General features: G+C 42.4%; 1 protein-coding gene across 5 annotated transcripts in view; it reads left to right on the forward strand.

The window, feature by feature from the left end:
• Positions 1 to 26,379, forward strand: part of DPF3 (double PHD fingers 3) — a 183,301-nt gene extending 156,922 nt beyond the window's left edge. For 4 of the 5 annotated variants that reach the window (XM_054067023.1, XM_054067022.1, XM_054067024.1 and 1 more), the window contains 3 exons: positions 7,003 to 7,115; positions 8,409 to 8,490; positions 9,533 to 26,379. In XM_054067023.1, coding sequence (XP_053922998.1) covers positions 7,003 to 7,115; positions 8,409 to 8,490; positions 9,533 to 9,603 — 266 coding nt within the window. In that variant the 3' untranslated portion in view covers positions 9,604 to 26,379. Of the gene's footprint in view, positions 1 to 7,002; positions 7,116 to 8,408; positions 8,491 to 9,532 lie in introns of those variants that run through there. The other variant, XR_008449951.1, reaches the window with a different exon arrangement.
• The last annotated feature ends 62 nt before the right edge of the window (positions 26,380 to 26,441 follow it).

The following is a 26,441-nucleotide window of genomic DNA, read 5'->3' on the forward strand; positions in this document are numbered from 1 at the left end:
CAGAGGAGCAAATCCGTGCCTCAGCTCTGCCCCAGCTCTGCTGCAGCCCACACCTACAGGTGATATGAAATGGAGCTGCAGATCTCAGCCTGTCCTGGGTGGTTTTGGAGGGGCAAGTGTGCCTGGCCAGAAGGGGGCCCACGCACAGCCGTGGGTACCCCAGCAGAGCTCATCCTCTCTCTGGCAAACCCAAGCCCAGAGCAGAGGGCCTGGTTGCAGCATCACCAGACCACATCAGGGTGTTCTCCCAGGGTGGTGATTTGTATACACCAAAGTTAATTGTCAGTACTATCTAGAGGCTTTTAAAATCTGTAATTTCTGTTTTTCATTTCTCCCTGCTAGGATGTGTGTTTCTGGACTGTGCATGCTAAAGGAGCACTGCGCAGGGAAAGGCACACTCAAACTTATTGCAGTAAAACTGTTCTAAAAAATTTCTCAAGTAGTTTTCCTGTAAGCATCCTGTGGCGTCTGCTACCAAGGGGATGTTGTGTGGGGAGAGAGTGCTTTGACTGAGAAATGATTAGGATGCCCAGAACAACTCAATCCTTGCTTCTCTCTTTGCTTGCACTGAGGTCACCCCTGAATCCCACACAGCTTTTCTCACTGCCCTGTGCCAGACAGAGTTGCTCTGCCTTGTCTGTTCCTAATCTCTGTGGGTGCATGTGAGTCTGTGCAAGCACAGCTCCTTCATTCCTTTTAAAGTATGTGAGCAGCCTTTGAGCCAAGCTTTTCTCTTGGTGTACCCTCTTGTAACCCAGGGTCTTTGTCTTAGCTGATACTCTTGGTGCTTAAAAATGTTTCAGAAGAAATTATGTGGTTTTATAGAATCAAAGATGGGAGCAAGTTGAGCTGGTGGACAGACTATCCTCAGGCAAAATATCTCCAAAGAGTGCCTTGAGGTAAGGGGTGTTTCTGTGGGAGCTCACTCTTGTCAGTGCCCTTTGGTATTTGCACTGCTAAAACAACAACAAGATAGTGTAGGAGACTGAGCTGCGAGTACCACCTTCCATACACCATCATTTTTACAACTTCCTTGAGATCTCTGCTGTTAATTGCTTTCAAATACAGGTTTGTCCTGCTTTCAGTTCCCATTGACTCTAATTACACCTGCCTAACTGCGACTGGGACTATTGCACTGTCTTTTGAATATTTTGTCTTTTGTTTTATTTGTCCCTTGGGTGGGCAATTAAAGTGGGCTCTCTTCTACCAGTGCCGAATATTCAAGCAATTGCTTGTAATTTATGCCTGTTTTTCCACTGGAACTGGCAGTACCAAGAAGGAAACTACCACCTCCAGAGTGCAGCTGTCTGTCAGTCCCAGGAGCTAAAGTGGCAGAATGCCCCTTCTCTTTCTGTGGGCTCGGTTTAAGCTCTGTCCATGCTGGCCAGAATAACTATAGGGCCAGGAAATGAAATAATAGGAACTATAAGCTCTGCTACAGCTGAATGGTTTCAGAGCTCCATTAATTATTAAAGGCATTAATTCTTCCACAATTACTAGCATATTGCAGCATATTAGAGTAGAGGAAAGTTGGTCTCTGACCAAATCAGACTGACCAGCCTATTCACTGAGGCCCCTGAGTCCTTTTGGACTCACTTCTGCAGCAGAGCTGGTGGTGCTCAACACAGTGCCTTGGACACTGGGAGAAAGAGCCATGTTTCCTCATTTCCACCAGGACACGGAAATTCATAGTGCTATTATTTCCTTTCCTCCTCTTTGGTTTAATAGTAATAAAATCCAATGGTGCCTATGAGTGAGACTTCATTTTTGTGTTTATTTCTTTGTTTTTCTTGAGAAGCTGAATTAATCAGGGTTCTGTGCAGGATGGGGTGAGTCTGCTCTTCACCTGCAGACTCTCACACTCACCCCTGGCCACTGAGAAAGGTGGTGTATTTTTCTGTAATGAAATACTTCGGCTTGCCTGTATCACAGAAGTACTGTGGCAGGTGGTGCCTTGGATCCGCACTCCACAAACATTTCTGAAGTCTTCTGTTTGTGATTACCCCCACTGGAGCAGGCAGGCTTCTGTTCCTGCATCCCAACACCTTGGCTTTGCAAGGGCAAGGGAAATGCCAAGAGCTCCATATCCTCATCTCTTCAAAATGTTTTGTCTTTTTCTGGGAGTAGAAGCTCCTGATGATCTGGGATTCTGGCAGAACCAAGCCTTTTGGTGTCCTTGGATGGTTTGGGTTTTTAAGGGCCCTTTCTAATCCGTCTGTTGTTGACGCTACATGTCTGTAAGGATACTGCCTTAGACAGAAAAACAAGAGCAGCATTTTTGTATCATAACCATAAAATCATATCCCTTATTAGAATTACAAGTTACTTTTCCCTTCTTTTGTATGAATAACAGTAATAACACTGTCTAATTATGGCAGTAGTCACAACAATACTTAGTCAGTCTTAGCAGGAAGAAATTTTGCCATTTCTTTGCATGTAAAGCTTCCATTATTTGGATGGGGTTCCTGTGACATAAGTAATTATATCTGTAATATGTATTTATAGTTGTTTAAATACCTGAACAGTTTATGGAATAAATTCTGATGCGATATAGCTAGGAGCCCTGTGAGTTTTCATTATGCTATTGACTAAAAAACCCACCACTATTCAGTGAAGATAAGTGAAAGAATAGGAAACAAGGTGAAAATTCCTTTTACTCTATATAAATAATTTCACATCTGTTTTAAGAAAGGAGTCTTTGCTTATTTTTTTTTTCCTCAAGATAATCTCTGCCTTTGTTTGAAAAAGGTTATTGATTGGATTGTTAACTTAAATAGTCTGTGGCGGGTGTGACAGAGCACATGGCTGCAATTAATCTTGTGATGCAGAATCCATTATTGAAGAAGCACTAATGAGCCGTTCTAAGGCCTTCACTGGTCACAGAGTGCCTGGGAGCAGCAGATTGCTCCTGCCCTTTAATGTTAGTTTTGGTCTTTAGTATTATACTGCTAGAATAGGCAGAAGAGATTTTTAGAGGGCTTTTTTTTTTTAGGGTATTTATGTTAAAATTCTCCTTACTGCTAGCCTGCAATTACACCGGGTATAGGAGACAAGAAATGGTCCCTGAATGTGCTCCGCTCCCACTTCTCCGACCAGATGTCTGGTGGGCAAAGTGTACAATTAAAGGCAGTGGCATGTGAAACATGAGTGTCACTATAAAATACGATCTCAGTCACAGGGTTCAGATCCAGAGGAGAGTTCCGACAAATATGAGGAAGCTTTCAGGCCTGATCAATACTTTGAAATATTGCTTTAGGACAAAGGGATGAGCTGTTAGAAACCTTCTCACTGCAAGTTTTATTATCTATGTTGTTTATAGCTATTGCGGCATAGCAAAAGTTTAGGTAGAGGATAGTTATGGTAGATTAGAAACTGTTGATGTTAACATATCACCTTCTCCTTCAACAGAACTGCTCCTGGGATGTGTTTTAGAGGCCTGTCTATTGACTGTGGTGACACCATAAATATGTGTTATTTCTTCCCCCAGTTAGATCTGTAGAGCTGATACAGATATGTGAGAGTGAACCAGGGTTTGCCAGAGCTGAGCCACCACCTCAATTATTAACTGAGTTCCAGCTGCAGAGTCTTTGCTGCACACCTTTGCTGTAGCAAATGTTGTTTATCTCCAGATTAGTGAAATAAGAGCGATTTCCTCATCTTGACTTCACAAATGATGAAATTAAGCAAGAAAGCCTTTCAGCTCTCTGGCTCATATGCTACCACAATGTCTGCAGCTTGACACACATTTTGGACTGCCATTTGTGTAAATCAAAATTGTTGGCTGAACTAGCCCTTTTTTTGGCTTTTTAAAGGGCATTTGAATCTACCTACAGTAGCCTGCCATATGCAGCTACAGGACTTTGTCTTGAAGTATTCTGCTACAGGGGGAATGCCAAGGAGTGCTGGGAGATGGAGCGGTGATAGCGTTCACTAACAGCTCCAGGTAGCCTTGTACATGTGAATTTTCTCATAGGTCATGAAAAATGCTGGCTTTTGAACCAAAATAGCAGGAAAATAAATAGACAGATTGTGACAAACAAGACAAGGAAGAAGAGGAAAAAGTATTTTGATGTTTTGAGTATCTACTGACACGCTTGCCATATGCTACAGTGCCCTATCCTGCTGCTGGCGTAAGTGAAAATAGTCTTTCCAATGACATTAGGTTGGGGTAGTATACCACAAGGTATTGTTTAACATCAAAGAGGATCTGACTTGGAGGCTGAAGAAAGACTAGTCCAAACTAAATTCTTTTTCCCGAGACGTGCTGTAAGCCCTGGGCTAACAGAGAGCGACCTGTGGCTATGCAAACATGGCTGTGGGCATTTGTTGGATTCTTTCATAGTCACAGCATTTGGAGAGAGACAGCCCAATGGAATGAATAAATTGGTATTTTTTTGCAAAAATGCATCTTGCAGTGCTACTAAAAAGAAGCCACCATGGGCCTCACTCCATTATTAATACTTCCTAAGCGATCCTCAGCCCACAAAAGCCAATTTCTCTTAGGCTTGTGGTGAGTGCAGTTCTTAAGAAGGGCAAAATAGGATGAATCACTTCAAAGATGAGACATCATCGATATGAGATGCAGTACAGAAAACATGCAGAAGTGTTTTTGAGGCAAATGAGAAATGAGACAGTCAAGACTGATAACTGGAAGAGAACAGGAATGGCTGTGAAGGGACAAAGATAAAGTAATGAAGAGAAGCTGATCTTCATTTTGTTTGAGAAAGGGAGTGTTTCTAGCTGAGGTCTCTGCAATGAGTAATGTGTGTACGCTGGAAAGTGAGCACGTGAACGTGTATATGCATTTAGCTGTGATTTATTTCTGCAAGTTTGATTCCATTCTTTCTATTTCTTTTCAGATGTGACTGAAACTATTTAATTCTGATTAACTGACCTCCTTGTATGAGTTGTTTCATGTGATGTATTCCAGCACTGTACAACCTTTCTGAAACCTGACTTGCTGCCATTGGGATGAATTCCTACCCGATGTGTAGTGTGGCATATTTGTTCTATTTGCTGGTGTTGGAATGAGGTTCCACATTTGCTGTAAATCAAATCTGGAGGAAGATTTCAGTGTCATGTCAGGTTCTGCTAGTTTGGTATTATCAGAAACTATATTAGGTCCTCTCAGCATGAGAAGATATGGTGTCACAAAATCTCCTTCTGCACCACTGTGGTTTCAAGGTCCCCAGAACTTTAGTTTAGACTTGGTCCACAGTAAATCTCAGTAAAATCTGACTCTTGTTTTGTACTGACATTTCAAGGGCTCCGAAACCCAGTGATCTTCTTAGCCACTCTGAACTCATCAGTACTGTCAAAGCATTTCTTTGTTCAAGGGCTTAAGAGTGATATGAACAATGTCATTGATCTCTCCTTCCTTAAATATCTCCTTTATTTTCCATTCAATTTCCTTAATAAGTTATGTACACACATTTCTTTGCTTAGTGTTCCTATCCGTGCAAATATAACTGGAAAACCAAAATCCTTATTTCAACTTTTGATGGTATCGTGGGCACATAGAGGAAATATATTCCTTTACCCAGTAATTCTCAGCAACTGTTTGCTTCACTAGCTAGAGAATATAGAAGCTTCTTGTAGGGTGACGGGCGCTGTGATCACACAGCAAAATGCCACTGATAGACCTGTTAGTGAAGATAGCACATCTATATCCACATCTACCATAGCTATGCCCTTTTTTTTTTTCTTATTGGAGAAGCAGCCTTTTGTTTTTTCCACTCTTGAAAAGACATTTAGGCTAGTGGAGGTGGAAAAGATTTTTTTCCTACTACTATCTGTAGTCTCAGAGCAGCAGATCAGCTAGAGGTGAACCTGCACCATGCACCTGATAATGTAAGAGTCTAGAAACAACGCATGGTAGTGCACGATGTGTGCTCCTATATTTTTAAATTTTCTACGGATGAGCAATTGGCGCTCCCCGTCCCATGCCTCCTGCCCCTGACTATGCCTAGTGCCAATGCCTGTGTGTGTCCGAGAGGGATGCTCAGTGTGGGGCTCAAGAAGGCAAGCAATGGATTATTGCAGGTGACTCAGTGTGTTAGGGGTGGTTTGTGAGTACAGCACTCTATTTCAGTGGTGTATTTTTCTTGCTTTGTTTTGCAGAAGGAATGCTGACCCTACCTTTGGTTTGTTTGTTTGTTTGTATTTTCCCCTCCAGAAAACCCATTGCTGACCCTGCCACTGTGATACCGCTGTTTTGCAAAGCTGGAGTCGACACGCATGTAGGGGCGGGGGTTGTAACTCTGGCAATTTGTCCTTCCCGATTAGATGTGACTGTTCTGCTAGCTTTCCCTTCTTTATTCCTTTCATTTAGTTCATTGTGGGAGTTGGCTTGGGTTTTTTTTCCTTTCAGTTTCTTGTTTTGATTCTGGAAGGTTAGCTGTGCAGTTTGGTTTCTTCTGTGCCAACCAACTTTAGTGGCAGAGCTCTTAAAAAAATTAAAAACTGTATCCGTCCATCCTGTCTTGCTTCTTCTTTGTACAGTACTACTTCCATTTAAGCAAAGTTTACCTAATTGCTACACCCGTTTAGACACCAGGAAAGGAAGATCTGAAATGGTGAATAACCTTATTTCCACCAGGTCCTTCAGTCCAGTCGAAACAACGCTAATTGAAACTTGTAGTCCAATTTCTATTAAGACGCATGGCCCTCTCTCTGAAATTGGGTTTGTTTCTGATTTCATCCTTTCTCTTATTTTCTTTCCAAAAAAAGCCCCACAAACCCCAAACCCAATGCCAAATCCTTTTTAAGAGCTCTGAATAAAACTGCTTTGCCAATGGGGAACGGGGTGGGGATGACTCTGATTTTCTCTAGTGCCCGGCAGCGAAAGGGTTAATGCCTGCTTTCCTCTTTGATATCTGTTAGTTGCAGCCCATGTTGTGATCAGTCCATGTCCATGTGCGTTCTGTTCCCAAATTTAATACCGGTTAATTAACAAGCAATAAGTGAGCTTTAACAATGACAGTTGTTTTCGATCTTCCTCAGGACACCCGACCTGCCTGCAGTTCACCACAAACATGACTGAGGCGGTTAAAACCTATCAGTGGCAGTGCATTGAGTGCAAATCCTGCAGCCTTTGTGGGACCTCTGAGAACGATGTGAGTTCATTTACCTTTTCATGCAAATAAGTGTCACTGCAAGCTACTGTCGTGCCTGCCCTGGAGGAACACAGTGGCAATGGTGGGGGCCATGGTTTTACTGCTGCTTCCATACATCTCCGAGGAAAAGCCACCCGGACAGCAGAGGCGGCTTATCCCCAACGCCCCTGTTCTGCTGTCGGTCTCTACTGAAATCACTACAGGTATCATATAGGGCCACTTAAGCTGCTCATGCTAGAAGCCATAAACTCATGTCACAGGGGCTGCAAAAGAGTGTCATTTATATTCAATATCGCAATCAAGACTAGATGTAAAGGGGTGATAACCTGAGAGATAGTAGATGTGGGTTTTTTCTGTCCCTGATTTTCCTTACCTTCTTGGCATGATATTTTAATCTTAATTATAAGACTTGGGAAACATGAAAGCATTTGAACTAGGATGGCTAAGCCTCACTCTAGTCATGTTATCGCTTATCCCAATGATTTCTAAACAATGATCCAGAGCCTGCAATTGTACAGTGTCCTCTCTGTGGGGTTTTCAGTTCAAATCTAATGCTAGTCCATGACAGGCTCTAAGAAACTTGGAGAATGGACAGTGGTTGGAGAACTTTGGAGATGATGGGATAAGAGTACATTCCCTATAGAATAAAGTTGAAGCCTGAGATTTTGTTTTGCTTTAGCAGTAAATAAGGAAATCTGAAGATAGGAAGGTGTTCAGTGTTAGGAGTCATGCAATATTTCAGACTGGGTTTTTTTTCCCCCAGAAGTATGCAAGAGGTGCAGACTACATGGCAGAATCACATCATTTCTATCCGTTTCACAGTCCATTTGCTACTCAGCTAAGTTTTGAAGAACTTGATACACCCAGGCTTTTGATGAGAAAGCTGAAGGGATGAAATTCAGCACGTGGTCACATTGGAACCCAGCAAAGTGGGAATGCCTATCCTCTTATCTCAGTATAGTACATCCTTGGCCCAACAGCTTTTGCTTCTGCATCATGAGGCCACCTTGGAAAGAGAGTCTTGCATCTCTCAGAGAAATTTTCCAGTTAGAAACTGAACTGCCTGTATGAAATGAGGGGTGGTGGTTGATCTCAGACAGAAAATCGTGGGGCCTTTTACATTCCAAATAGTCTCTTCGTCTTTATGTTGCAGCTCTGCATTTCTAGCTGAGCACTGCTGCTTACCATGTTTATGTTTTCATCTTAGCAAGAGACTAATTTACATAATTTTCTCTCTCTCTTCTCTCTTTCTCTCTCTGTTTCCCTACTCTCTCCCAAACAACTCTGCCTCAGGACCAGCTGCTCTTCTGTGATGACTGTGACCGTGGCTATCACATGTATTGCTTGAATCCACCAGTCTTTGAGCCCCCAGAAGGTAACATATGTTAGAAATCTGCTTTGAAAGTCCTTGTGGAGAAGACAAAAATTTCAGAAAGGTGACCTGGGCCGTGTAAAGTCAAGGAAGCAGTAGCAAAGCACAAACACGTAGCACTGGAAAGAAAGAACTTCAACATAGATGGAGGTCCAGTGTGATCTGAGATATCCTGTGCAATCTTGCCTGGTGTATACCCACTCTTCCAGGACATGGCTCTTCTGTGGGTCATGAGTACCTTTAGATGTCCCAGATGACATTGGACTCTTCAGTTTAGTCCACTGAATTGAACTCCTGTGAACTGTGACTTTAGACTTCCTAAGAAGTCAAAATCCTAGAGACAAAGCCCCAGACAGGGAGGTCCTCTCTGGAATAGCTGGAAGTCTGAAGTCAGGAGAGTAGATTAAAAGGAATGACCTTCCTTGTTCTCTGGTTTGTCTGTGCCTCAGAAGGGTGAGAGCTTTATGGTCTGTATTACATTTGATATGTAATTCTGAACTCTGCAGGGAATTCAAACTGAATATCCTGCAACTAGTTGTATTTTTTCACTTGGGTGGGTAGATTAGGAACTAGTCCCTTATCATTATTGATTCTCTGACTAAAATCTGCAGAGCAGTGGAATTGGAGAAGGAGATGTGTAAGTGCAAATGACTGCAGCTTACATGAGGGGTGAGACAAGAATAATTACAAATCAGTCATGCATTCAGGAGTTAAATGTTAGTAAGTTTGATAAAGAGGAAACTAAATCAGGAGGAAAAAATTTCGAAATTCAGCTAATAATTAGCTAAAGGTTTCTGTTTGACTGGAAAGTGGTGTATTGAATGTATAAAAACATCAAATATGTAGTGACAATGCTCACCCAAACTGTGTTGTAACTTGTGTAGAGAGCCTGCATACGCAACACCAAGGGCAGCAGAGAAATACAGAAAAATACAAGCAATTCCATGTTAGGAATACGTGGTGTCCTGTTCAAGCTGATCTTGACATAAACTTTGAGTGCCTGGATTTGATGTCATTCCTACAAGAAGGATTTCTTCATTTGCAGGGAGCTGGAGTTGTCATTTGTGCCGAGAGCTGCTCAGAGAGAGAGCGTCAGCTTTTGGTTACCAGGCCTGAGGAGCTCCAGCAGTCAAGAAACACTTTCCTCCTGGTGTTGCCGTACCAGCACACTGTTCCTATCCAGAACACAAAGACAGAACCCACATCAAAAAGAATGAACACTCAAATACAGGAAGAGGTATCTGTGGTATTCACTGTCACTAATGTCGTGCCTCCTGGGCTCTACTAGAAGGATCATGTACTTCCTCAAAGCTCCAGATGAAATCTCTTCACTGCTATGCATGGTTGCTGCTTACCGTTACAGGCTCACATGCATTATACAAGGGGGGGTGGGTTGTTATATCTACAGGGAGAAGTAATTTTTGTGTGGCCTTGTGCTTTCTGTTTAGTCTTCTTTTTAAAGAAGAAATAAGATATGTCCCAAGCAGTTATTGGTGAGTACTTTGGCTAGGAGCAGCGTCAGTTGTTTCTCTTTACAGGTTTGACTGGAAATCTCTTTACTGCAGCCACTCAGTATTCACAAGGGGCTTTGAAAGTTGCATCAGTTCAAGACTTCCTGAGTCACGAACAGCGTGTTGTCACTGAGAGAAGCAATGATCACAGATTTTTAGGGTGACACTTTATCCTTTGGACCAGATACTTTGATTTCGCAGGTCTTTAGAAATCTAGTTTTCGTATCTCTGATGGAAGAATAGTACCGGTATGTACACACAGAGATACTTAGAAAAGTCTATTATTTTACATATTTCAAGGTATTCAGATACACACTCCCACTGCAGTGCCAGCATACGGTCCAGACTCATCATTGTATTTTTGTTCAGAAAATCGTGAATGCTTATGTATGTAACTGACTTGCTGTTTATCTCAGAAAACTGAACAAAAGAAAATGTCATCATAAGTTGATTGTAGAAAATAAAATTGTCAGTTTTCTGAGCAATCTAAAGTAAGCTGCAAAAAGTAACACCTTTGGTTTAGGGTCAAACGAAGAACTTTTGATTCATTTTTTTAAGTTTCTAAACTAAAATGTTCTGCAATTGAAAGTTGCATTTTATTTGGGGAATTGCCTAATCAGGAATTCCAGCATTTCCAAAGCATTACTGTTTTTTAACAAAGTAATTATCAAGTTCTAGCTGAATTTTCAAATAGTTTTGCTTCCAAATTATCTACAACCACATTTTTTTTTGAAAAAGATGATAATTTGGCAAATAACCTTCCCCATCTCTAAAGAAGGGAATAATTTACCAAGCCTAATATGAAAAGAAAGATTTTAATAATAATTTTAAAATTTAAAGAGAAGCAGTTGTACTTTAAGCAAAGTTCTACATGTGAAATGGAGAAACATTAAGCAAGAGCATCAATTGAAAAAATATTATTACAGTTGAATCTTTTTTGAATAATTTAAGACATCACTAGGAGGACAAGTGAGTACATGAAAGAATTTTTACCAGATATATCTCTAAGGTTAAAAACCTGCAGCTCCCCAAAATATCAAGTAGCCCAGAATGGCCATTTTCTTGGGTATGACTTATATTACTTTCTATGCATAGATTTAAGTGGGTTTATAATACAAATCTAGGAGAGTCCCAAGTAGCCTGTGACTAAGGTTGCTTGTACAAATAGGTAAGGACACTGAATATTTTCTTTGTCATATTTATATTGGCTGAAACTTTTCTGCAAAAATTAAATGTCCCTGAACACTTGAAAGGACATTATGAAAGAATATCAGTGAACTAATTTTTCTTTCTTCTCCTGCTAATTACACTTAGTTAGAATGAGCTGTACTAACCTACTGTATTTTTCCTCATTATTTAGATAGTTTCTTCACCTTCTGCATTTTGTTCAGCTTGCACACTGAAAGTAGCCATGTCAGATGCTGGATTCTCCCACATACTGTCACAACATCTTCCAGATTGCAGCTGGATTATTTTGATCTGTTAGAAAAAGGCTTAAAACCTAGTAAACTAAGGTTTAGAAAGTATTTATCCAAGTCGTATTGGACCAAATCTCTCCCGGAGCAGTCACAGTGGCTGCCTGTAATATTCATTCAATATCTTAGGGTTTCCGTATAGCGGCCCCTCAGACAAGCAGAGACTACAAAAAAATTGAGCGTCAGGTGCAGGGAGGGTAAAGTGGGAGCCCATGGACCTGCGTTAGGTGCCTGGTACCTGTTTGGACAAAACTCTAGAAAAAATGTAAAATTAAGTGTCTTCCTTTCAGTCTTGAGCTGCCCTGGCCCGTGGGAGCACTTGTGGACCACAGCTCATCCACACAAGCATTTGCACCTGTCTGTTGGTGTGATCGAATCCTGCTGACCTGGCACTTTGGGATTATTGCACAGTTCAAGCTCATAGGAAGTCCTGTCCTTGCTGAGGCCAGGAGTGCAAGAGTGTGTTCACCATGACACTGCTGGGCTTTCTCATGGAAAGTGAGTGTTTAGGCAAGAGGGACAGAGGCTGAGAAGTGCGTGCCCTGGAGGAAGGTTTCATGGTGATGGTAGGTTAGTGTTCGGGCTGGTGCTCAGCTACCAGGCCTGTTGGGCTTAAGGAGTTCCATCATAAAAAGACCTGTCATCCTCCAGTTTCCTGGCATTTGAATTGACGTTGGGAGAGGAGTAGGATAACAAAGGGAAGGAAAATGGTCATTGTTTTAGCCAGTGTGTTAGGGAGACAATGATGGCCCATCACCTAAGTCTCAGGTATCCCTGCTGGTGGGACCAGCTGGTGCAGAAAGCCAGTGCTCTCCATTCCTGTGACACAGATGGTGTTAAATGATCCATGCTCTCCATGCACACCTGCTTTCCTGTTTTGAGGTTTTGATCCATAGCGCTGACTGTTTTCTCCTCCCACAACCATTCTGCAGTGAACAGTGTCTGTCAAGCTTGGAAACGTTCCTCAGTGGCCTTGCTGAAATTAATCACTAATGAGGTATGAAGGAAGGAGAGATTGCTAGATCTTCAGTGGCAAAATGTTGTCTGCTGTTTGAAATCAGCGTAACGGGGTACTTTCAGTTGTTTGGCTGTGTTTCATCTCTCCAGTTCTGCGCTTTGTCATTGTGTATCCGGGAAGCTCCAGGTAGCTTTAGTAGCTGATGAAATGCCAGTTTCCCATGCTGAGAACTTCCTCTAGCTACAGTCTCCCTTCTCCACTAGCTTGGTCTCCAATAAGGGTCTGGGACAGACCTCTCAGTGACATTTTTAACATGCATTCAGAGCCATGTGTCTTAGCATGCTTTAGAAATAATCAATCCACCAAGCAGACAACACTGTACCCGCTTTACCGAGATACAGAGAGGTTGTGGCACAGCCATCAGGATGAGGAAGAGTTTAGAAACTCTGATAACTAGTTCCTTGTCACCTGGTATCCCCTTGGGGACATCCCTCTTGCATGGCAGTTGGTGTGAACTTCTTGGGCAAATCCAGCTGCTGTAAGGGAAATCTTGAAACCGCTTGTAGCAGTGGTCTGGTCTGCACAGCAAACGACATGAGGATTCTGGCTCTGTGTTCTCTCTCTTTCAACAGCAGGAATGCAAGTCTGTTGGCAATCCCTGAAGTGATCAAACTCTCACATATTTCAAAACTCTTCTGTATAGGCAAGACAAGCAATATTTTAACACTAAGGACAGACTAACACGGGGGATGGTAGATCCTGCATCCCTTGAAGTCTCCAAATCAAGAATGGGCAGCTTCCCAGAAGATGTATTTTAATTAAATGCAATCTTAGTTAATTACAGGAATGTCTGACTGAAAAAGGCTTGTGTTATAGAGGAAGTCAAACTGGATGATGTAATTGTTCTTCCTTTCCTTATTATAATAACAGATGTTTACTGGGGGAGAGGATGTATTTAAATACAAGCTGTGACTACATAATGGCCTTAAAGTATGTTCGTTAAACATATTCATGTAATCTTTCTCATTTTTAACCCATTTTGGACAACCTAAAAAAGATCAGTTATAGAAAATTGGCTTTACTTATGCAGTAAACTGCACATTACTTCCTTCATGCCTATGATTGCAGCTACATTGATGTTAGCTGCCTCAGGCTGTTTCAGAGACTGAACAATTCAGACAGTATTGCATGAAACCACGGCTTGGTTCTGGCTTTCCTTCCATCACGTTTGTGTGCTGTGTTGTCCCGTTTTCTGCCCCATGGTACGAAGGTGGGCTGGGAAGGGGAGCTGCTGCAGTGGCAACCTTGAAAACCTGAAGGGTGGAGACATGGTCATAAGAAAGGAGTGCATCCAAGTTGTACCCTTGAGGAGGTGAGCTTGTGTAACTGTCACAGAGTCAGAAAAGCTCTGTAGCTCAGAAAAGCTCTGTAGCTCAGAAAAGGCAACACATTCAAGAAACATGAGGTGGGTTCCATTCTGCCTCCAAACTGTGCTTCCTTACACGTCTTTGGACTGAGTTACAGCATTTCTTTACATGTACCTTAGACTAGTTCTTGAGATAGGGAAGCCACCATTAAGTCTGTTCTTTTGAAGCTAAGTAACTTTGAAATCATTGTTTCTCAGCTTTCTTTAAAAGGAGCTTAGTAAATTCTGCCCCTAAGTAAGACTCTCCCACACCTTGCAGTGTTATGGGACTGTTGCATGTTCTTTACGCCTACAGCATGTGTTTTGACAGGGGTCATTTGGGAGGTGAGGAGTGGATGGGGGTAGAAAGGCATATTAATTTAGCTTGTCACTGCCGGAGGTATATTGTGCATTGTGTTCAAAGATCTTCCAGGTAGAGCTGGACATGATTTTTTTTTTTTAGGGGAATAAATTTATTTTTAAAAAAATATGCTTTTGGAGGAACCACATATATTCACATCTCCAAGTTCTGGCAACTTATTTTATACAAAAAGTGTGGAGAGAATATTGGAAGAATTGAAAATGCTTGTTTCATTCAATCCTTTTAGAATGAATCACTTCAATATTAGAATTTCAAAGTTAATTTCAACATAAAGTAATTAAATAGCCTTTATCTGACATGTGGGGCTTAAAAGTATTTCAAGTCTAGCTGAACTGAATTTTGCCTATTTATAGTGTTGTATCTACCGCTGTATATCTGGTTAATTCAGTTCCAGCATGTCAAGAGATTATGTTAGAGGACACTTTATAGTACCTACTGAAAAGAAAGTTAGGAACTATGGACAAATAGGAATCTTTAACATGATGGAACTGATTCATCTAAAAGTAAAATAAGATAAATAAAATGGAGATATGTGATCTGGAATGCTGGGAGTGCTTTCTTAGATTGAGATGTCTTGATTGATATTACTTGTCTGTCTGTCTATCTAGTCAGTTGGCAATGCCAACTGTTACTGTATAAAGCTGTCCTTCAGAGCAGAAGGGGGAAATGCTTTGTGTTTCCCCAATGTACTAAATAACTGAACAAAGCAACAGAGACTATATTGAGAAAAGTTTGACACCAGTCTGAGAGGGCAGAAAATACAAATCTTACAGAGTAGATGGTTAAAAGACGGACTGTCTTGTCAATTTTGTTATAGGAAGCTGTGGGCTGGACAAGAGGAGGTCCTCACCCAAAATGTTGGTAGTTAACTTATTTTTATGAAAATAAGTTCAATGGAGAGGAGTAGGAAGACAAGACAGGAAAGTCCACTTCTCTAGCCATTCTGGGTTTGTTATGGTCTTAGCATTTCATATTTGTGCATGAACAAGAGAACAAGTCTTATGAGGAGCGTCTGAGAGAGCTCGGGTTCTTTAGCCTGGAGAAGAGGAGGCTGAGGGGAGACCTTATTGCTCTCTACAAATACCTGAAAGGAGATTGTGGAGAGGAGGGAGCTGGCCTCTTCTCCCAAGTGTCAGAGGACAGGACAAGGGGGAATGGCTTGAAGCTCCACCAGGGGAGGTTCAGGCTGGATATCAGAAAAAAATTTTTCATGGATAGAGTCATCAGCTGCTGGAACAGGCTGCCCAGGGAGGTGGTCAAGTCACCTTCCCTGGAGGTGTTTAAGGAACGGGTGGATGAAGTGCTTAGGGACATGGTTTAAGGGAGTGTTAGCAATGGTTGGACTCAGTGATCCAGTGGGTCATTTCCAACCTGGTGATTCTATGATTCTATACTTACTACATGGCAGGACAATGGAAGTATGCATTTGTTTTCTTAGTCAGCTAGGCAGGGTGATCGCCACTGCTGGGGCAGGAGTGGACGAGTGCTGCCCCCCTCTTTCCCTGCCCCCCACAACAAGACGTGTCTGTGGAAACAATGCACAGCTAAAGAGACAGAAATGCTCGTACACTCATAGCCATATTTAGGCCTTGGTTAACAACAGCTCACTTGAACGGGAGACAGCCTGTTCTGCAGAGCTGCTGGTTGTCACAGGCTGCCCACTGGTGAGGGGAGTCAGAACGGCTCTGTGGTTATCTGGAAGCACGACATTTCACCACATCTAAGAGGAGTTATAAAGTGCAAGGTTTGTTTCCACTTACAAAAGCGATGGTAGCACCGCTGCAGGCAGGTACCCAAACTCTCTGTGACTCACTTCTGGAGAAAAAGTAGGATGGCAATTCTTAGCTGGTTTTTTAAAGCATTTGGAGTCTGTCAACCGTATGCAAGCACTGAGTGCTGCCATTTACTTACAGTGCTGCAGACCCAGGCTATGGCAGAGCAAGCAGAGCCAAGTCTCCTGTGCTGTTCCCAATGCTGTTTCTTTCTGCCAGCTGTGGGCCTGTGACACTGCCTGGGGCGATGGGAGCAGATGACAAACCAGGAGTTGGATGCTGAAAGTCCAAGACCCTGCAGAGGAAACAAAAAATTTTAGTTACTGTGGCTGTGCTTGTCCTCTGGTCAAAGAGGGCAGGAGCTGGGACTGGCAGGCAGCCAAATCCATCTCCAATGGTGATATAATTGCTAACAATGACCTCCAGCCCCAGCAGTATTTAAATGGCTTTTCAGGACAGGCACCAAACCCTGATCTGGTTTACACAAGATAAACTCGATTTTGCTGGAGGGGAAGGGAGAGGAGGGGGTTTTCAGTTCTGACAGGGACTGATTTAGAAGCACAGCTGCCCAGCCCGCTCCCTGTCACGTTCCCACGGCAGTGCAGGCTCAGTCCACCTCCGTTCTACCAGTGCTGATGCCATCGACTGGGGCGAGTGTCAAGTCCCTGCTCCTGGGGGGCAGTTCTGCAGGCAGACTGCTGGTGCTGTCCCAGCTCCATCCCCTGTGGTGCCGATCGGAGCGTAGGGTCTCTGCACTGCAGAAAAGGGCAAGAGCGACCGATGTCGCCGGGCAGTGTCCCTGGGGGAATGTGCCTCTCTTGAAGTAACCGGGTCGCAAGATGTGGGACCACAATTTGGCTGTCCTGATGGTCAACTCTTAGTGTGGGGCAGAGGAGAGATACATTATCATCCTGTCTCTCCAGCTGCACAACTGGGTTGTTTGGCAAGCTGTGCCCCCACCATTGTATATTGAGGCACTTAAATGAGGGTGAGAGGAAAGGTAAGCAATAGCGATTACTTCTGGGAGATAAGAAGGGTTTTTAGGGTTTACCCTCTTATTGCATAAATGTCAGTAAGAGTGCCAGATATTTTGCAGTTGGGAAATCAAGCCAATAGTTTAATAATGTTTGGTGCATGTTTCTGCCACATTGGATGAAAATGCAAATTATTATTGAAGTATTCACCCATGCATTGAGAATACACATTGTTACTGCTATTTTGACATAAGAAAACTATTTCCAGTTCAGCTTACCTCCCTCTGCATTCATGAAGTTGCCAATAAAACACTTCATACCCTAAATTTACTGATTTTTCAGATATTGATACTTTCTTTCAGACTCTTGTCAGTCTAGTCATCCATCTGATTCAGTTCAGTGTAACAAACCATAGGTTTCAGCTCCACAGTGACTCAGGAAACGTTCCCTCTCTTCCCACTTTTCAGGAGCCAAGGAGAGAGAAGGGCAGGTCTTACTCTTCGCATTCTGAAAGAGTGGTGAAGAATGACAAGTCTGTTTCATGTTCATCTCCTTTCTATGTCTTGAATGAATGAATTGGTTGGCTGGGGGAGAGCTCCTTTCTGTAGCAGTCTGAAAGGTCTTTGCTAGCATCTGTCTCATCTGTGCATGAGATATCAGTCTGGAGTTTTGCCTCTCAGATAGAACTCTTCCTGCTGTTGCCACATAAGACTTTGAAACTGCTAATTCTTATCAAAGAACCATGTGCCTACAGTTCTGAAAACCAAGATAAGGATTTACCTTAGATTCTTCAAGATTTTCTGCCAGGAAGGCAGAAATCCCCCTGCTGATGAACTGTGCTGGAGAACAGATTTGCTTCCTGCCCAGACATCTGCTGCTGTTGGACTCAGGACTGTATTTTGATTTCCACGATGCACTGCAGTGCAAAACTTTGCCAGCAACTTTAAAAGAAAAGTATCTGCTGATATTCATCAAAGGACGGGACATGAATATTATGGCTCATGTACTCTTCTTTCATAGTCCTTCTAGGACTAAAGCAAGAGAGATGTGACCCTGCATACTTTTGGAAGGGCTATTGCAAGTGCACAAGGAATTTCCAAGTGTCATCTCCTTTGAGATTCACAGAATATCTTTCATTTTCTGTTCTCATTTTTCTCATCATCTGGAGAGCAGATAAGATACTGGATGTGGTGGTCACAAACACAAGCGAGCTAATCAATGACATCAAGATTGGAGGTAGCCTGGGCTGCAGTGATCTTTAACTGGTGGATTTTGCAGTCTTGAGGGACATGGGTGAGGTGAAGCCGAAGAAATGAGCTCGCAGATCTTTAAGGATGCTTTCCATAGAGTGCAAGAACTCACCATACCCAGGTATAAGAAATCAGGAAAGCAAGGCAAGAGGCTGACATGATCGAGTCAACACCTGCTGGTCAAACTAAAGGGTAAAAAGGAAATGCACAGGCAGTGAAAGCAGGGACAAGTCTCCTGGGAAGAGTACAGGGACGCTGCCTGATTGGGTAGGGACGGGGTCAGGAAGGCCAAGGGGCAGCTGGCACTCAACTTGGCAAGGGATGCAAAGAATAATAAGAAGGTCTTCTACCATTAGAGCAGCCAGAAAAGGAAGGTCATAGAAAGCGCACCCCGCTTGATAAGCAAGACCGGCAAACTGACGAAAACAGACATGCAGAATGCTCAGATATTCAACAACTTTCTTGACTCAGTCTTCACTGGCAATGTCTCTTCTCACACCTCTGGAGTGGATGGACCACAAGATGGGGACTGGGGGAACAAAGGCCCTCCTACTGTAAGAGAAGTTCAGGTTCTTGACCACCAGAGGAAGCTGAACTTATGTAAGTCTATGGGACCTGACAAGATGCATCCCAGATGCATCCCAGAGTCCTGAGGGAATTGGCCAATGTAGTTTCCAAGCCACTCTCCATGACATTTTAAATGTCACAGCAGTCAGGTGAAGCCCCCGGAGACTGGAAAAAGGGAAACACAACACTCATATTTTAAAAAGGGTAGAAAGGAGGACACTGGGAACTACTGATCTGCCAACATCACCTCTGTGCCTGGGAAGGTCATGGAACAGATCCTTCTAAAAGCTATGCTAAGGCACATGGAGCACAGGGAGCTGACTTGAGACAGCCAGCATGGCTTCACCAAGGGTAAGTCCTCCCTGACTGACCAAATGGCTTCCTATGATGGAGTAAATAGGTCAGTGGAAAAGAGAAGAGCTTCGGATGTCATCTATCTGGATTTCTGTAAGACTTTGACGCAGTTCCCTACAGCATCCATCTCTCTAAATTGGAGAGATATGGATTTGATAAGTGGACTCTTTGATGGTTAAGGAATCGGTAGGGTGGTTGCATCCAGAGGGTAATGGTCAATGGCTTGTTGTCCAGATGGAAATCAGTGACGAGTGGTGTACCTTGGGGTCCATAATGGGACTACTACTCTTTAATATCTTAATCAGTGACATAGATAGTGGGATTGAGTTCATCCTGAGCAAGTTTGCAGACAACACCAAGCTGAGTGGTGCAGTTGATGTGGCTGAGGGACAGGATGCATCCAGAGGAACCTGAACTAACTTGAGAATTGGGCCCATGTAAACCTCATGAGGTTCAACAAGGCCAAATGCAAGGTGTTGCACCTGGGTCAGAGCAAGCCGCAGTATCAATACAGGCTGGGGGATGAAAGGATTGAGAGCAGCCCTGCAGAGAAGGACTTGGGGATACTGGTGGATGAAAAGCTGAATGTGAGCAAAAAATTTGCACTCACAGCCTAGAACTCCAATTGTATCCTGAGCTGCATCAAAAGAAGTGTGCCAGCAGGTGGAAGGAGGTGATTCTCTCCCTTTACCCCGCTTTGGTGAGACCCCACCTGGAGTTACTGCAACCAGCTCTGGAGTCCTGGGCACAAGAAAGACATAGGCCTGTAGGAGCAAGTACAGAGAAAGGGTACAAAAATGATCAGCAGAATGAAACACCTCTCCTGTGAGGAAAATCTGAAAGAGTCGGGGGTGTTCAGCCTGGAGAAAAAGCTCTGGGGAGACCTTATTGCATCCTTTCAGTACTTGAAGGGGGCTTATAAGAAAGAAGGGGAATATTTTTTAGCAGGGTCTGTTGCTAAGGACCAAGGGAAATGGTTTTAATCTGAAAGAGGGTAGATATAGACTAGATTTAATGAAGAATTTTTTTACAGTGTTGGTGGTGAAACACTGGAAGAGGTTACCAGAGAGGTGGTCAGTGCTCCTCCCCTGGAAACATTCAGGGGAGGTTGGGGTGGGCTCTGAGCAACACAGTCTAGTGGATGACATCTCTGCTCACTGCAACAGGGTTGGACTAGAAGACCTTCAAAAGTCCCTTCCGAACTCAAATGTTTTATGATTCTATAATTTTTTTTCTTTTAAAATATATTCCTGGATTTCAGAGACTGTGTATCAAAGCTGATTTTAATGGTCAAGAGCAATTAGGAAATACAAACAATACAACAAACCCTTCATCATTGCAGGGAATCAAACTCACTTGCTGACTTAGTCCCAGATCAGCATTAAGGTCACACATTGGTTCATATAGGTTCTTTTGTAGTGATAAAACATTCTACCCTAACACAAGGAGAAATGCTTTCCATTTTTTTGTGTTGTAGTAGAGATCAACAGACCTCCTGTTTACTCTGGCTTTCTTTCAACACCTCAGCCTGGGTCAGCAGTGGTGGGGACAGGCCTGCGAATAATTTATTTCATTGAATTGCAGATTTAAAGAGAGGATCAAGAGCATTCAAGTAAATTGACATCAGTTCTAAACAGTCAGACCTCCTAAGAACCAGAAGTTTGGAATCATGTTAAGTTATTGTTTCACCTTTTCTTTATCATTCAGACTGAGTATGCTTGGTATGTGGGTTTTTTTTTTTTTTTCTTTCACTAGAAGTAATCGTGAAGGCACGCAACTAAAACTGAGAATGAGGAAGACTGAGTTAGGATCTTTTCTATTGATCCTTTTTTTTTTTTACTTTGGGTCAATATTGTCCCCATTATTCAAAAAGGGAATAAAAGGAGGCTAAATCTGTGACATCATAGTGAATCTCTCAGATGAAAACCGTGATGTCATGAACTTTTAAGTGCACTTTAAAAATGCTCAAGTAATGATCCCAAAATATTGAAATTTCCATTAAAACATCAGTAGGGCCTTAATGTGTGATGCTGTAGTACTGAATTTTAATTAGAGGAAGACTTTAAGTTATATATACAAATACACATGTATTTGTGTATCATATTAATGTTACTTACTGTAGATATTGCTCCCCTATCAGGAATAGATCTGAAGTCCTCTAAGTGTTATTAACCTTGAAGGAGAAGAAGGAGGAGGGAGAAAATCTTGTTTTGCAAAGGTGTACCAGCATTCTGACAAAATAAGGCAAAGCATTGTCCCTTACAACTTAATCTTAGTCCTATTTGAAACATGACTTATCAACACATGAAAGAATACCAGTACTCTAAAATATAGGACAGGTTCTCAGCTGCTCCATTGTCTTTAAGCCAAAAGATTGGGTTGGTGTCTTAGAGTAAGCCCAGTCTAAATAGTCTTAGACTTTAGTCTTTATTGAAATATGCATACTCCTTAACAGTTGAGCACACTCAACATGTGTGAGAAAACAGGTATTTCTATCCCAGATGAGTCTGGTCTGTTTACAGTCAGTTCTGGTTCAGCCGGGCTCTGGTGATGCCATGTCACAGGCTCCAAAGGAAAATGAGAAATCTCAGCAAAAGATAATGATGGAGCAGGCAATAACCAGAGTGAATTTCTCTCTAACTCCATGAAGTTCTGACTTGATTCATCACTTTTCAGTGTAATGCCTTTGATTTTCTGTAAACAGCCCCTTACTGCTGTATCAGGAAACAATAAACAGCAGTGTATGATTTTCCTTTTCCATATCAGACCTCACTTCATGCAGCTCTGACCTCCCCATTTCTAATATGTTCCAGTCTTTTTGATCTCTGTCTCCTCATGTGAAAGCCTTTTCCAGCCCCTATCATTTTTAGCATCTGTCCCTGGAGTCAGTCCTATTCAGCATCATTTGCTCTGAGGCAGCCTGAAGTGAAAGCCTGCATGACCAGGATATGCCATAGGTTTACTGAGTGGTGCTTAAACATCCTAAGCTTTACTGCTTTCCCAACAGTATGTCTTGACAGTGTCTTTGCTTTTTAGCCACTCCATGAGTAGACCCGTTATCAGCTCTGGAATATTTTTCCTTTGTGGTTACAGCTTATCTCAAAGAAACCTGTTTTACAGCCAGTGAAGCCACGCAGGCTTGCTGCCGGCACACACTCACCCTCCTTTCCCCATTGCTCCAGCTGGGGACGTGGTCAGGCTGCTGGCACGTGAGATCACATCCAGCACGGCTACTCCCTGGAAGCCAAAGTGTTGCTTAGTAACCCACTCATGGAAGTACCAGAAGCATTTTTCAATCTGTCACGCTGGCAAAAAACACTAGCTTCTTGATTTAGAGGCATTCTGCTGTGCATAGCTGAGCTGTGCTCCATTACCTTGCGTCCAGAGCTATCTGCAAGTGAGGAAATGATCCTCTCACTTAATGGAGGGGCTGGGGACATGGTGGGGGGGATAAGGCACACAAAATATTTGCCCAGGATTGTGTGTGAGGCCTTTAGCTGGTTCTCCTGGCATCTAGTCCTCATCTTAATGCCTTTCCTGGGGGAGATGCTCTCTCCTTATGAAAGTGCACTCCAGGGTCCTATAGCAATTGGTCAAACAGGACCCTGAAGCACCTTCATTTATTATGAGACATTACTGCAATAAACCACGGTGTGTCATACAGAAACTGGATGAGGTATTGCAATATTTATGTTGTAAGCCTTAGTGTCATGGACAATTGCTACAGAATAATGAACGTCTTCCTTTAATGCACTGGAGTCACAGCAGCTTCACAAGAGCACACAGAATACAGTCCACCTGGGATTACATGGTTTCCTCAGTTATTTTCAAATTATCTCATTACAGAGAGTTAAATGAAAAACATCCTCTTATTTAAAAAAAAGATCATAAAGGCTTTTAGGTTACTTCCCTTTCTCTTTTAAGAATAATTCAATTTGGGAGCAAAGCATCCAAGAGCTGTGTTCTCACTTCAGAAGCTTGCTCCTTTATCTGGCATTGGTTTATCCTTAAAAACAGCTTCAAAAAGTAACTTGAGGGCTTTTATTTGAGATACTTTACTGATTTTGCTCTCAAATCTCCTCAGTTTGGAAGTGAAAAGATATTTTAAACAATATCTAGCTTTGAGGTCTGGGTTCCAGCTGGGCTCTTCCCATCCTACTTCTTGTCATCAAAGAGAGTAGAGCCATAGTCCACGTTCAGCGATGGCATGACTGTTTCTGTGGCTTGCCTCTTGTTGTCAGATTGTGTCCTGGAAGTCCTCTGCAAAAAATGAAAGGGTTTTATAACAGTCATAGAAGGTCCAGAGTGATCTTAGAGGCAATTTTGGTCTTCAGAGAGTCTCTGACCCAGGATAAAGCTCAACGGTGCAGGGATGAAATCAGCAAGGTTTATTTCTTGTGCAAAGCCCTTTCAGTGCAACGTCAGTAACACACAGAACAGTTGTGGGATAAATCTTTACTAAGCTTAAAGATGGAAAAAACATCCCGCAACATGACAAGCATTTGACTAGATTTCTGAGGACTTTCTGAGTGAGCACATTCCTATAATCCTTCCTAGTTTAATAGATAAATTTGGGTATGGGCTAAGGAGTCTTTCAATTTTATTGCACAAAGTTGCATTTTTATTGCGCTTACTTTAATACAGACAGTGATCAAAAAATGTTCCTGATCACTGGTGTGTGGGCAGCCTAAGAGCAAGTGATGACCTGCTGTGGATCCAAGCTCAGAAGTGTCTACATCAGAAATATTCAGAGTGAACTGGCTTCTCTCGGAGGCAGGGAGCATTTTTTGGTATGGAAGCCAAAAGACTGTGAAGGTCTAATCTACATTTTAATTCTTAGAACTGGCTGTGCCAGCTCAGGACTGATGGAAATCTTGCCCTTGTGATGCTTTGCTCTGTGGAAAGAGGATTCAGAGAAGCACGAAGTGTACAATGCATCATTTGTTTTAAAAGTAGCAAGGTATCTGTTTCCAGTCTTCTAATACATTGACCTTGAAGTTTGTTTGTAATTAAATAGTCTTGTCTTACCAGTTAGCCATTGAAGCAAAAGAACTGTTATAAAGAGAGCGGGCTAAGGAAGAGCATTCCGACTGGGTAACAATAATGAGAAAGCACATCCACTCTCTTCATTCACAGGGGAAGAGAACCTCTTTCTTCTCATGCTCTGCACATTCTGCACAATAAAATTATTTGAGCTGAGAGAGATTTTACAGCAACTGAGTTAGCTACGAATCAGGGGACGTTCTACCAACGTTGATTATTCTTTAGTTTTTGAGGTAATATACTCACAATCGTCTTTTCAACATTGGGGATACTTTAGGTTATCTGTCTCACCTAACAGGGGTCTGCCTGCCCTTATGGAAACAACAAAACGTGGGTTGGAACCTGCCCTGCTTCCTGGCTGTACATACCCCTACCTACACACGACATATGTGTTTGTTGAGTAACTGCATCATAATGGCTTTTGTAATGCAGTACAAGTGATGTGAGGATAATGTGGTTGGAAAAAAACTAGGAATACTTAAAACTTTAAATGAATTGAAAATCAAAGTCACTGAAAAGGCAATACAGCTGAAGAAGTTCTCTCACTCTGAGCCAACACTGTGTTTTCTACGATATGCCAACTTCTGTATCCCCTAAATATACTTGTATCCTCTTCGCAGCAGAAAGGAACTTGACTTTTGTGTCTTTAGTGTAAGCCGGAGCCATTGGTGTTCAGTCTTTTCCTAATGTGCTAACGAATTGAAAAGCTAACTTTGTCTTGTCATGGGTTTGCCAACTTCTGCAGCTTCCCACCAAATTAATCTAATGTCAGTCAACGAATAATCTCGAGGATTTTTGGGTGCTGCTGACTGAAGTGTGCCATTGAAATGTTGGTCTTCAGGGCAAGAGGGATAAGGAGGTTTTGAATCCATGCTTGTGAGAAAAACCCAGCAGTATCAGATGAAACTGAATATCCTGGAAAACAGGACAGAGTAAGCATAGAGGCGAACAATGGAATGAGGGAAAACATAAGGGCTCCTGCCTGCATAATACCCCAGATATCACTCTTACTTCAGAGGGAAAACCCTTCTGTGACTGATACTGGGGTGGCAAGTAGGTGGACTCACAAGGCTAGAAAGACACATCACTGTAGTGTGTTTGTCACTGTGTCTTTTATTATGTAAACATACCAGAATAGGAGAAAAATGCCTGTCACATCTTTCAAATTCCTTTTCAGCTATGTACACTACCTCCAGGTTGCCTGTTGCTACCCTCTGTGAGGTCTTATTGGAGTTTACGCTATGCTGCTTGGTATCATTTACTTTTGGTGGCCATGGACTAAAGGTTACAGGTTTGGGAACCAGTACATAATTGTAAGGACAGTTTCTTGTGTTATTTTTTAACTCTTTTCCTCTTTTGTAAAGTGTGAACCTTTCTTTTGATCTCTGAAGTGACTGTATTGTTATAATGTGTGTATGTAGACATTTGTTTTGACATGGCTTGTGTGGATGACCTTTGCTCCTCTTATCACGTACGATATTATTAAGTGCTTGGTAGCTTTTCCAGCCTTTTGTGGGGGAGGAGAGGTGATGGGATGGGTTCTTACACCTCAAAACGTGACATTTTTTGAGGGAAATTTTCTCAGCTTTATCTAGAGCACTATAAGAATCCTGGGTGCTCCTGACTGTTCTTCAGTCAACCTGATCTGGTTTCTTCCAGGAGAAAGAGATTGGTCTTGAAACCCTCAGAAAAATATGTTGTTTAATCCTATAAGCCAGCACTAACCAAGAAGGCCCATCAGTTTTTCATGCACAGGAACTTGCGTGATGTTTCTCCTCTGTCTGAAGGTGTCTATCTGAGCGCAGAGTGAATCATACTCTTCCCTCATGACAACTGACATTGTTCCGTGGACGCTAATGGAACTACCACAGCTTGCACCAGCTAAGGATCAGCCCTTCTGTGTTTTGGTGGTTAGGAAATCCATGAGTGAAATCCTACAGTGGTTTGAGAGAAGAGGGCAATGTGTGTTGGAAGCCTCTTAACTTTGCAGGATATCTTTAATATTCACACACATTTGCAAGAATGTATTCCAAGCATCTTGTACTGTTATTAGTAACTTGTACTGTAGTTTGTTAGCAGTGTTGACTACCTACGTAGCTAATATTCTGTTGCAACTTATAAAACGTGTAAATGATTGCAGAAAACAGGAGTTTAGAACTTGTATGTACTTTCATTTTTTTTTAATATTAAAGCACTTCAATTAAAAGTACAAGGAAAAACCTGCTCTTTTAGACTTTGTTTTATGTCCGAATAGAAGTGTGGA

The sequence above is a fragment of the Cuculus canorus genome, chromosome 5 (genome assembly GCF_017976375.1).
Source record: "Cuculus canorus isolate bCucCan1 chromosome 5, bCucCan1.pri, whole genome shotgun sequence".
In the NCBI taxonomy this organism is placed as follows: Eukaryota; Metazoa; Chordata; class Aves; order Cuculiformes; family Cuculidae; genus Cuculus; species Cuculus canorus.